The sequence below is a fragment of the Sylvia atricapilla genome, chromosome 2 (assembly GCF_009819655.1).
Source record: "Sylvia atricapilla isolate bSylAtr1 chromosome 2, bSylAtr1.pri, whole genome shotgun sequence".
NCBI classification, from domain to species: domain Eukaryota; kingdom Metazoa; phylum Chordata; class Aves; order Passeriformes; family Sylviidae; genus Sylvia; species Sylvia atricapilla.
In genome coordinates, this window is record NC_089141.1 from 77,570,829 (window position 1) to 77,584,094 (window position 13,266).

General features: G+C 42.3%; 1 protein-coding gene across 3 annotated transcripts in view; it reads left to right on the top strand.

Annotated features, from left to right (window-relative positions):
• Positions 1-6,730: 6,730 nt before the first annotated feature.
• Positions 6,731-13,266, top strand: part of TPP2 (tripeptidyl peptidase 2) — a 50,828-nt gene continuing 44,292 nt past the window's right edge. For 2 of the 3 annotated variants that reach the window (XM_066313497.1, XM_066313498.1), the window contains exons 1-2: positions 6,733-6,978; positions 12,887-13,015. In XM_066313497.1, coding sequence (XP_066169594.1) covers positions 6,817-6,978; positions 12,887-13,015 — 291 coding nt within the window. In that variant the 5' untranslated portion in view covers positions 6,733-6,816. Of the gene's footprint in view, positions 6,979-12,886; positions 13,016-13,266 lie in introns of all 3 variants that reach the window. The other variant, XR_010742972.1, reaches the window with a different exon arrangement.

Consider the following 13,266-nt stretch of genomic DNA (forward strand, 5'->3'; position numbering starts at 1 on the left):
GGGACTTGGACTTTAAACAGACATAGGAAATCTTCAGAAAGAGCTTGTAAGGATTTACATTCCAGCATAAAAAAAGCATTAAATGTTGCACTTAAATTTGCAGAAGTCTGTTGGTTTTGGCTGGGATAGAGTTAATTTTCATTCTAGTAGCTGCTCTGCTATGGGGCTGTATTTTAGATTTGTGCTGAACACAGTGCTAATAACACAAGGATATATCAGCTACTGCTGAGCAGTGGTTACACAGAGTCAAGCCTTTTCTGAGAGGATTGTCCTGTGCAGGGTCAGAAGCTGGACTTGATGATTCTTGTGGATGCTATTCAACTCAGGGGATTCTGTCAGTCTATAAGGCCTTTCTGCTTCTCACCCTACCCCACCAGTGAGCAGGCTGGGGGGGCACAAGAAGCTGGGAGGGGGCAGCCAGGACAGCTGATCCCAACTGACCACAGGGATATCCCATACGGTCTGGTGTCTTGCTCAGCATGTGAAGCCTGGGAGGAAGGAGGAAAGAGGGGACATTCGGAGTGATGGTGTTTGTTTTCCCAAGTCCTTGCTGTGTGTGATGCCCAGCTTTCACCTGCCCACCCACGGGAAGTGAATGCTTCATTCTCCTTTGCTGGTGTGCATGGCTTTTGCTTTACCTATTAAATTCTCTTTATCTCAACACAAAAGTTTTCTCAATTTTACCTTCCTGATTCTTTCTCCTACCCCAGCAGTGAGGAGTGAGTGAGAGTCTGCATATGGCTTAGCAGTCAGCTGGGGTCAAACAATGACATAATTTTGTCTGCATAAGTGTATTTGTACTTCATACATTTAAAAAAGAAAGGCAGTGGTGGTGTCTTAAAAAATCCAACTAATTAAAAGCCTAAAAACTCCAAAGTGACTTTCATGTAAAAGAACAGCACTTGAAATAATAACTGCTGTGGCAATCACCCTATTAACATGGTATTCCTCACACAGCAAAAATTTAAAACAACAAAAATCAGTGTGAAACCAGCTGGAGGAAGAAGATGCTACCTATGTTAAACAAAATCAATTTTGATAATTTTTTTTCATTATCTCATAGATTGTTCTCCTGCATTCTCATGTTCACTTGCACCAAGATGTGTGCATCCCAGTGGTCTAGCCAATTTCACCTATACATGACACAGGGACAAGGGACATTAGCTATCAACTTCTATTTAAACGTCTTGGATACCTCTTGCCGACAATGGGGTTTAGACATAGCTTTAATTCACTTTGTGAGTTAGTCACCATGGCATAAACTTACACTTCAGAATCTTGTTTAAAGACTCCTCCATATACTTCTTGGAAGATTGGTACCCACGGACTGTGTATCCTCATTTAAGCATCTTTGTGGCTAAAACCTTGCTGTCATCCTCCTGCTAGCAGAGTTTTAGTCTTCCACTTAAGTGTTGTGTTGTGGCCCCATGAGAACTCAGGCCTCCTGGTCTCACCACAAACAATGGATTCCTTGTTGTTCACCCCTTTGGCTGATGTTAACTGTGTCATTGGTTATCACTATATGACGTTCTTTAACTTTTGCTTGATATTGTTGCTTTTGGTGCTTTTATATACATACAATTCCATCCGTAATTAATTCTACTAATCTCTGTATTTCTGTCACAAATCTCTGCAAGTTATACAAGGCCGAGTTTGAGAAAAAGACTGAACTCTGTTTTAAGCTTCAGAGAAACATAGAAAATGAATATGCATGCTCAGCTCTAGAAATAACAAGTATGTATTTATAGTCAGTAATGTCTTTGCTCATTTCTGCAGCATAGTTAGAGTGACTCTGTTCTCACAGAAATATGTTTTTAAAATGCAATCCTATTAGCAACTTTGCCATAGAAAACCACTAAATTTTCGAGTACTGAACTGCAGCTGCAGCTTTTTGCTGAGGCCAGTGCTAAATGAACCCTACATTCTTGAATTTTCAGAACTAATAATTTCTTTGAGAAGCATTATTGAGAAAATGTTTAAAGTAATATACAAACTTACCTTTATTTTTATATCCTCTTATTATATCCTCTGCATATTGATATGACTTCAAACAATTTTAAACAAGTTTGTAAATGAAAACACACCCAAAAGACATTAGCTAGACGTCAAGAGCCCATGATAGAGAACAATAAGAATTCATTCTGGTAACTCTGACAGACATATCTGAGATATGATTATGTTGGAGAGTAATGCCAGCTGTTGTTCACTGATGATCTCATAATTTTATAAATATGCAATGATCTTTTAATTTTATATTTATCAAGGGAAAGACATGACAAATTGACCTATCCAAGTAAAGAATTTCCTGAAGACAAAGCTGAAGAGGATTAAGGAGGATTATTTATCAAAACTAAAAGATGAGTAAATATTTTCCTCTCTGTGAAGAAAGAGCATTAAACAGTCCACTCTGCAGATTTGATACCCTTGTACATGCTGAACTGTTCAGTAGTAAACAAAGAAAAAAGAGCTGGGATGGAGTCTTCTCAGAAAATCTTTATTAAATAGATACACACAAAAAAATTTACGCAGGCTCATAGCTCTCCAGGCACTTTGTAGAAGTCTCAGTGCAGGACCTGGTAAAAAAACCCCAAATTCTGTAAACGCAGTTTCCCTGACAGAGTGTGTTGTGGGCCACATGCAGTGGCCAAGTTCCCTCATGTAGTGCCTTAGTTCCATGGTGTGTTTAACTGAGGAGTACTGTGCTGGATCATCTCCACTCTGCACCAGCATAAGCATGGAAGAGGTGGTTCAAGAGCCTGTCTCAGATATCAGTTCCCAACTGCTTATGTGGGATAATTTTCAGCCAGGTTTATTCCTTTATCGGTTCCATCACGAAGCCACACCAGCACAAGTGACTGGGGAAGCAGAAGAATGAGAGTGAAGGGCCGAGGATCAGGCTGGGAAGGAGTGGGAAACTGCTTCTTCTGCAGGATTACTGTTGTTTTATGCTTACACAGCAAATAACAAGAGCCAATGGGAAAGGAATGGCAGGAATTAAGTAAAATCTTGACATCTGCCCTGTTAAAAGATCATCTATCCCCATTACTCCCTGAAGCCAGTACTCTCTCATAAAGGGGGAATAAGGAAGGGTCTCTACTGAGCACCTTGGTAATTAATGACCCCACTCAGAATACTGAAGTGCCTCCTTGCCTAATACAATTTGATCAAACACATCCTCTCACGGCCTAACTGGTAGGATGATTCCTCCTCTCCACATGTTGTAACTGAGGCAGGGTTGAAAGAAGGAGTGGGTGAAATCTGAAACGTAGTGACTAAGGTAATTGCTGCAACTGAAATTTAGAGTTCATGTGCAACTCCAATTGATACTTTGAATAGAATAATTTAACATTAAGTAGAGAAAGAACGAACAGCGCAGTACTTCTACGTTCATGTCAATGCCTGTACTAGAAAGATAATAGGTCATGTTGTTTTGGGTTCGCTTTGGGATGTTTCCATGCAAAACAGAACTGCCTGACTCAGAGAGAGAACCATGCAACAGATAGAGCATTTCATTTGCAGAAAGATGCATGCTCAGACAGAAAAGAGATTTGAGGCCCAGAACAGGACTTCTGGATGTAACATCAGGCAGAAGATGCAGCAGATGTCCTCAACCTTCTCATCCACAGTGCATTAGGCTGCACATGAAATCAAAGGAGATTGCTGGCCAGCTCCACATCCTGACAGGCCTGACATGTGAGCAATATGAGGAATCACTCATGACTGTCAAGACCGGAACAGCTTTGCCAGGTCTCAGATGCAGACCTAGAAGCACATCCATATTGGGAGTATTTAAAGAAGAATCTGTGTGGAGCATTAATGCCCATGGGAATCTAGCTAACTGGTCAGATGTTCATAGAATCATAGAATGGTTTGTTTTGGAAGAGACTTTGAAAGGTCCTCTAGTCCAATCTCCCTGCAATGAGCAGGGACATCTCCAACTAGATCAGGTTCCTCAGCACCTCATCCAACATAACCTTAAAGGCTTCCAGGGATAGGGCATCCACCACCTCTTGTGGGCAAGCTGTTGTGTTTCCCCACTCTCATCATAAAACAAACTTTTCTTATATCCATTCTGAATCTGCCCTCTTTTAGTTGCCTTATTGCTACAGGTCCTGAGAAAAAGTTTTTCCCCATCTGGAACAGGCTGGCCATGATGGAAGTGGTTGAGTCACCATCCCTAGAAGTATTTGAATAGATGTAGATGTGGTGCTTAAAGACATGTTTTTGTGGAGGACTTGGGAGTGTTAGTCCAACTGTTTACCTAGCACACCAAACATAAGAAACAAGAGAAGAGCAGGATTAAGTTTAAAATTCCAAAATTCTCAGCATGCTCAGGATCTGCAGAGTCTCAGTAAGATGCACAACTTTATCCTTAAGCTCATGTCCTAACACTACAGTTTTAATCATACAATTAACAAAATAGTTACATTTTGAAGACTGTCACTGAAATTAAGCTTTTTCTTTCTTTCAAGTCTGTTAAAAGTTGATTGGCACACCTTCCTCAGATCCTGGATTTTCCTGCAGAGCCTGCCCTGCTACTTGGCACTGCATATAATTTATACATACCTGAACAATATGTACCTGCTAATTAGATAAGTTGTTTGTGGTATAACTTTGAGACCAAGGCAACGGAACAGGGAAGAAATTCTCAGGGCAGGTAATAAATTTTTCCAATTAATAACATACAGCTTTTTCATGGAATGGGATGTGAAATATTTTGAGAATTTGTTGTAGTTTAATGTCTCAAAGTATACTAGGAACAGGACAAATGAGACTTCTGTTCATGTTAACATGCTGCCAGAAATACAAGCTTCTTCCCTTCCATTGAGACGCACTAGCAACAATAAACAAAAGGAAAACTAAACTCAAATGGGCAGAGAATTAGGTATTAAACAAATGAACAACCATCCTGTCGGAATAATTCTCTCCACTGTGGTAAGATCAGTCAAAGCTTTATGTAATTAAAAAAAATCATCTATGGCAGTCAGACACCATCAGCATTTGAAGCACATGGTATCTAGACATCAAAATGTAAAATTTTGATTTATGATTGAAAACCAAAGTGGTGAGCAGATTGAGTTACATACTATGTTCATATGGTACAGCTTTCCCTTATTTTTTTAATACTGTGCCTTTTTAGGGCAGTGCTCTTCAGTTTTATTTTGGTACTTGCATAAAAATCACTAAAGCCATTAGCGAGCTGGAAGACAATGCTGATAGTAGCTGACAAAATGGGGAAAATAAATTAAATACCCCTGTTGCTGCCCCTAGAGAAAGAACAAATGCCAGCTCCATTTCAGTGAATATCAATGTCTGACAAACATCCCATAATAATCTCATCCGATCTGTGAAACACATATACATACACAGAAAAGCTTTCAGAAGTTAAAATCCCCATTGCTACACAGTGAACATGTGGATTCACAACTATCTTTGTCTGCCAAGGTGACTCCAAATAGAAGCTTGCCTGAAGAAAACTAAGTGGTCCCCCAGAAATCAACCAGGTTTACACTTTTACCAGCAAAAATGGCTGAAGAGGCCCATATCAGCACTACAAACAAGGCACCTTGCCAAAAGACGTTCTGTGCGTGTGTTTTCCGGTACTCCAGAGCTCAAGTTCTTTTGCAAGTTTGTATGTGAGCATGAAAGCTAGAAAAATACCTTTGAAACCTCTGACCTCTGTTCAAAGTTGAAATTTTTCCCTTAACAACTTCACCAGTACTTTTTATTTTGAGCTCCCTATAACCTTTAGGTACTCTTTTCGGTTTGGGTTGGTGTTATTTTTTTCCCCTTTAGGTATTCTTTTGGGTTTGGTTGTTGTTGTTGTTGGGGTTGTTTGTTTTGTTGGAATTTTTTGTGGGTTTCCTTGGCGGTTTGTTTGTGTGTGTGTGGTTGGGGTTTCATTTGCTTGTTTGGGGTTTTTGGTTGGTTGGGTTTTGGTTTTGGGATTTTTTTTCTGCTCTTTGCTAAACAGTTGCAGTGGTACTGCCACCGCGGGACCTGTTTACCCTGAACAATGAATCAGCAGCAGCCGAAGAAAAAAATCATTAAGTAAATGCTTGCACGTGGGTTATTTGAGTAAAGGCGGCTCGGAGGTGACCTTACAGCTCCCTACAGCCGCCTAACAGGAGGGCGCCGTCAGGCGGGGGTCGGCCTCTCCTCGCACGCAACCAGCGACAGCAGAGGAAACGGCCTCAAGACGTGTGCAGACGAGGTTCAGTTTGGATACTAGGAGGAAATTCGTCACAGAAAGTCTGATTAGATATTGGAATGGACTGCCCAGGGAGATAGCAGAGTCACCGTCCCTGGACGTGTTTAAGGAAAGGCTGGACTTGGCACTCAGTGCCGTGGTCTGCTTGACATGGTGGCGTTCGATCATAGCTAGGACTTGATGAGCTCAGCGGTCTTTTCCAACGTAACTGATTCCCTGACTCCGTTTTCGATTCGCAGGGGCGGCAGGCCGAGACCGGCGGGGAGCCCAGGGGCGGGGCGGGGCGCGCCCGCGGAGGCCGCAGGGCCCCGCCCGCGGGGAGCGGCGCTGGAAGGTGCCCTCGGCTCCCGCCGCCGCCGTACGTGGCCGCCACAACCCCGGCGCGTGGAACACGTCCCTCCTGTGATTGGCTGCCTCCACGGCAGGCCCCACCCTCCTCGCCTCTCTATTGGTCAGTTTACCTCCGGTGCTGCTCGCGCCGCGGGCCGCGAGGGGGTGCGCGTCCCCGCGGGCCGGTGGGGCGTCACCGCGCATGCGCCGCCCTCCCGTGGCCTCTCGCAGCCTGTCCCCCCCGCCCCAGCGGCCCCGCGCCCCGGTCTCGCGCCATGGCGGCCGCCGCCGAGGAGCCGTTCCCGTTTCACGGGCTCCTGCCCAAGAAGGAGACCGGCGCCGCCGCCTTCCTCGCCCGCTTCCCCGACTTCGACGGGCGGGGGGTGCTGCTGGCCGTGTTGGACACCGGCGTTGACCCCGGGGCGCCCGGCATGCAGGTAAGAGCGGGGCGGCGGCGGCCTCGGGTCACGGCGCGGCCGGCGAGGAGCTCCCACGTCCCGCCGGGCCGACCCCGGGAGGACGGGGACGAGTACGGGAGCGGCCATGGCACTCGGGCGGCCCGAGCTAGCGGTGGCGGCGAGAGCAAGGGAGGCCCCGGAGGGCTGCGGCGGGGACTGTCCCTGCGGCGGGGACTGTCCCTGCGGCGGGGCTGTGTGCTCGCTCGCGGTTCCCGCCCGGCACCCGTGAGCGGGTCTCGGGTGCGGGAGGGCGGGCAGATGGCAGGGGCTCCGCGCCGGTCACTCCGGGCGCTGCTGTGAGGATCCTCCTCCTAAGCCGTCCACGGGCGTGTTATGGCACTTAAATCTCTTGGGCTGCTTTCTCTCACGCGGAGCTCTTTACAAAAGAACGCTTTGTGTTTTTGTTAAACCTTAGCATTACTTCGGCAGTAGGTAGCTCGAGGCTACGCACAGCCGCCTAGGTCTTTTACATGAAAAGTGTATTTCTGGCACAATTTGCATACCCGTCTTTCTCATTTTATTTCTCGTGCGTTTTATTGCAGTAACAGCCTGTATCAAATTCTATTCTGACAGATTTTTTTTTTTTTTTATCTGCCAACTTTGTGTCACTATGTCGGTTTTGTAAATTTCTGTGTGTGATATCAGTTTGGGCATTTCTCAGCACGCACTTCTTTTAACCCTTGTGTCTTAACATTTCTTTATCTTGTGAGTTTGCATGTGGCGTTTTGTGTCACTGCTGCCTTTGATTTCTTGTCAACATGTTTTCTCTGAGTGATGGCAGGAGGGTCCGTGGAAGAATGATTCCGAGTTATATGCAACTCACTTGGCCGCTGAACGCGTTGTTTTGTTTTGTTTTGACTAAGCAGGGCTTGTGTTGGTTTCTACCCTTTCTTTGGTGTAGAATTGACTCCTAAGTGACCATTCAGGGGCTGACCCTGGCAGATCGTTAGTTCCGTGTTCTGCAGTGACCTATGGGATTCGGTTAAACTAGAGGATGAGGTAAGAGGACAGGTTGGGTGGAAGGAGAGAATAGGCAGCTGTAACTTTGATTGATTTAAGCTGAAAGGAAGCTGCTGCTTTTGGCAAGAAGTTGTGGGTAAGTGGAAGAGTAATTGGTAAGCTTAATGAAAGTTAACCAAAAGGAAAGCATGATAATACCGAGGGCAGAGTAGAAAGTAATGAAGACAGGAAGATGGGAGTATAAATTGAATGATGTGCATAGTTCTGAAGTTTCACATATGAGAGCAAAAACCCCTTAGTTTCTAGAGGTTATGAATGAGTAGTGGTCAGCAGCAACAACAGAATCTCAGTATGAATTTTTGGCAGTAGTGGGAAGCTTTGTTCTGATGTAGGTGACCCAAGGCTCTTGAGGGGTATTTATAAAGCATCATGATCTCCATGTTGACCATATCAGTTTTCTCCAACCTATTTTCTTTACGCACAGGATAAAATTTCAGGTAGTGTAATAAAAGATTTGTAAAAGATGTAAGATATTTGGAGGGCACGATGTGGAATTCGTGTTGCAGTGGGTGAGAGAAGTAAATTTGCAGGGTTGTTAGAAAAACACGTCAAGAAGTTGTGTCATCTTTCCACACTTCCCACTTAATAGACCTGGCTTAAGGATCTTTCTGAACTACAGCTTGGGGAGACTTACTGCACAGGGAGTTATAAAGGAGGCATAGGCAGCACCCAGCCTGGAATGGCTTTGGTGTTTCTTCAGCAAGAGAATGTCCTCACTCTCTGGAGTATTTGCCAGTTTACATTTTGCCTGGATGCAGTGAATCAGTGTCCTGAGCATAGGCAGTGACACAGCATAGCTGTACTGCAAGAATAGTTTCTAACCTTGAGCCAGTTTCTGGAATTTTCTTTTTACATCCCTGTCTTTGCTGCTACTACTTTTTCTTACTGTTGCTCTTCTTGTCAGTTCCTGGGCTGGCGTAGAGTTAGATCTGCAAGAGTTGAATCAGTTGCTTAGAGGGAAGAGGAGACATTATCTGTAGCAAGGTTAATAGGTATTACAACTTTGAGTTCTGGTTAATGACAATAATTACAGGCTAAAATGAGCTACCCTGGTTTGAATATAGTGGAGTTCTCAGTCAAACAAAACAATTAATTTCTTTGCTGCTCCCTAGTGTTTCATTCCTGGATAGGGTTCCTTTGTTTGTTGATTCTGTGACCTGGTTTGTAAACATCGATAGCACTGTTTGTTCCCATTTTGAGGGACAGAAAGGTTTGGGGACAGCTTAACAGGGAAACATTATTTTTTTATTCTTCCCTGGATGCTTGCTGCTGTAGAGAGAATAGTTGTTAAGCTTAACAAACCTAAGAAGATCTGTTTCCTGTTCGTTGGGGTTTTTTTGATACATAAAACATAATCTATCTTGTACTTATTTTCCTTTTCTTTATGAATCTTTTGTAACCACTGCCCTCTGGGGAATTCCTTTCACCTCCTCTTCCATTGCTTTTCCACCAGTTGACCCCAGCTGTAAAGTTTAGTTTGTCTGCTTCTTTCATGTGAGTGTTTTTTCCTTTACAGTGCTCTTGGTCGAATGTATTTCCTACTGTCTGCTAAGTCATGGTTTGTAATTCCTCATTAAGGCACAGTGACTGATGAAATTTTAGGTGTGTTTAATGGAGTGTTGTGGTTGTATATGTACAGTCTTTGCTCAGCTCCACCCTGTCCTTTCCGTTCCTATTGTGGCTTCTTATGTTTCATGATAGAGAAGTCAGTTCGTTTCACTTCTGGTAAATTTATTTATTTTGTGAAGTAGCATTTGGAATTATTATTTATTAGCATTAACTTGTACTTTTATGTGACAGCTTTTTAGCAGTAGCAGCTAGTTTGGTTTTGCTTGCTTTTCAGTACTGAGCTGAAAAAAATTGGCTTGGAAATTATTTTATTTGTGATGATGATGATCAGCTGTCCCATGACTAAAGTGCTGAAGAACTTGTTCATCTCTTGTGGGTGCAGTAGCTTTCAGTTGGGGTCAGTAATTGTATGGGCTGGCAAAAACATTCTCAAATGCATCTGGCTTTCCCTTTTCTGTTGTGATTGTCAAAGATACTGGTGCTCCTCTACTTGTGTTATCACTGATCAGTTGCCAGGATTATGCACATAGATTAATTTTGGTGTTCTCAGTCTAATTTATTTGCTTTACAAAGTCAGAACTAACACGTAAGTAGGATTTTCAGACTTCAAGCAGAAAGGTATAAACAGCAAAGTAGTTTTCAGTATTAAACTACTAATGTGTTTTTCAAATGCCTATAGGTAAGCCGTGATGATGAAGGCAGGATTGGGGATTTTTTTCCTAAATACAGTATGAAATACTTTTAATTGTATAAAAATTCTCTTTTTTTAATTTTAATGCAAAAGGTACTAAAATGTGCCTTCTGACTGTAATCAATTCATTACTTCAGGACTCTTCTGTTCACATAAGGGAATTGATTAAGGTCACTTGATTATTTTTTATCATAATTTTAAGCTCCGAATGACAAGATTGGCAACAGAAAACTGAGCTGAGCTCGTGAGTTTCACTCTGGCGTTGCTGCCGGTGGGCAGCGTGCCGAAGAGCACTTCAGGGCAGCAGGAGCTGCCGTATCGGTTACTTGCACTAAATTACCGTGAACCTGTCTGGAGTGCTGCTGTTAGGAACTGAACCTCAGACCAGCTGAAACTCTGAGTTTCTTGTGTCTGACTGAAAGACTCTGATTTGTTTGTTCTGGCAGTACAAACTCACGTGCATGTGTGGGCCTGCTAGGTTTCAGCTAGGAGGCAAAGAGCCCGTAGAGTGTAGGAGTTGCACCTTGTCTTTCAGGCTAGGAAACAACTTCTAAAACTACCCAAGCTTGTTGCAGCATAAATCTGTGTTCTGGCCACCTGTTGCTGTATAACTTGCCTCCTTTAAACAAGTCACCTTGGATCACATTTTCGTTCTTGTTTTCTTGTACTTTGATCGCTGAATAATTGACTTTGAGTAGAGGCATATTGAAAAATGTCCCGTGCTGCTAATTTCAGCTTTGGCTTGCAGTTGCTTTAGTATTGGAGCAGCTCTTGACTTTTGTATGAATTGTGACCAACATTGAAGACACTAATTACGAATGCTCGAAAAGTATATGGTTTAGTGCTTACACACTGTTCCCCAAGTAAATTTTCACTGCTGTATAACTGTTGTCAGCCAGTGTTTCACCAGGTTTAAGGTGCTTTAAAGGTTTTCTTCAATGAACTTGAATTTCTGTGAACAGAGTAGAGTGTTGGTTTCTGTCATGAAAGTTCTACCCTAGCAGGCCTATTCAAAAGCTGTATTTGTTACCTTCTGGGAAATGAAATCAATGCTGTTTTTATGGTTGAAATGAGTTTGGAATATTTGGGGTTTGTTCTTTTTATTTTTTTTAATCTGTTTAAGCCTGTTTTCATTGCAGGTGTTGCTTGTTACTTGTCTGGGTTGGTTTCATGTTAGTGACTTTTTAAGAGGTTGTTTTTTGGGTTGTATGGGTTTTGGTTGGGTTTTTGTTTGGTTTTTGGGTTTTGTTTTTTTTTTTTTTTGAGCCATCAGAATTTGAGACCATGAAAGTAGCTATCGTTATGTGCTGAGATGTGATAAGAGCATGACTCTTGTCCTTTTGGCAGCATCAGAGTGACTTTTATGAAACAGTTTGAATGTGTTGATAACTTCCAGTAGCTGAATTCACAATTCCAGAGCATTTATTTGAACAAAACAACCTTCTGCCCTTATGTCCAACACCAAAATTATTAATAGAGAACAAGGGCAACAATACCATATATATATAAAGGGTAGAAAAAAGCAAATGTTGCTGCTTTTCTGAATATGAAGCTTTTTTCACTTTCAGTGTAGTTAATGTATAGGAGATACTAGGAAGATGATTGATTTCTTTACTTTTTTTTATCAGTCTTTGATATAGAACTTGTAAAAATATGTATATGTGATCAATTTGTATTTTTTTTATGAGTCTATAATCATAAAATGGTTTGGGTTGAAGGGGGCCTTGAAAGGCCATATTGTCCAGCCTCCCTGCAAGGAGCAGGGACATATTCAACTAGATCAGAGTGCTCAGAACCACATCCAACCTGACCTTGAATGTTTCCAAGGGTGGGGCATCCACCACCTCTCTGGCCAACCTGTTCCGGTGTTTCACTGTTCTCACAGTGAAAAATTTCTTCCTTAAAACTAGTCTGATAGTCTCCTTTAGTTTAAAGCCATTCTTCCTCATCCTGTCACTGCCTATACTGTGTAAAAAGTTGCTTCCAGGTTTCTTAGAGGCCCTCTTTAAGTCCTGGGAGGCTGCTATAACATCTTTCCAGACTCCTTATAGCCATAGATATTACCAGTTCAAATGGAGTAAAGCACAAAGCAGAATCTTTGAAACAGGAAGAATAAGGTTATAGTAACTTGTGTTCCCTTTAGCTTCTTTTAGACTCAGTTAAGAGACTTCTGCTTGTGAGAGCTTGTACTTCAGCACCTTTCATTTTCTTGTGCACTCATTACTATAAAATTTGTCCAGAATGAGGGGTCAGAAGCAACACAGCAAATAATATAAAAACAAATAGTAGTTTTTGCAAATATGTTTTTTGCAAATTTAGGCTTGGTTTTAAATTGAGGCTGTCTGTGCTTTGTTGATACAGTGTTTTTACTTGTTTCTCTTCTAAATCCTTATTAGAAGTAACTGGATTTGTATGAACCCGAAGGATGGACATGTTCGTCTTAGTTCTTTGAAAATTTGTCTTGAGTTCAAGTTGGTTTTATGTAGTTCAGTTAAATGTTGGGTGTTTGAAAAAGCTAGTTGATATTTTTAACAACAAAACTTCCCCGGTTTATGTTCTAAAGGGTAGTCAAGTACATTTTCAATTTTTCTGTGTTCCTGTTTTCAGATTACAACTGATGGGAAACCGAAGATAATTGATATAATTGACACTACAGGCAGTGGTGATGTAACTACCTGTACCATTGTAGAACCTAAAGATGGAGAAATTACTGGTCTTTCTGGAAGAAATTTAAAGGTGAGTATTTGGTAGTACAGGGACACCACTGGACATTATCTTTGCTAAATTTAGCACCTGTTTTGATTTTTACAGAACTTACTTTGTTTTAACCAGATGTTATGGTTTAAACCCAGCTGACAGCTAAGCACCATAGAGCTTCTCAGCCTTCCCTTGGCAATATGCAGAGAAGAGAATCAGAGGGATGAAATTGAGAAAACTTATACATTAAGATAAAGTCTGTTTAATAGGTAAAACAAAAGCCTTGCATG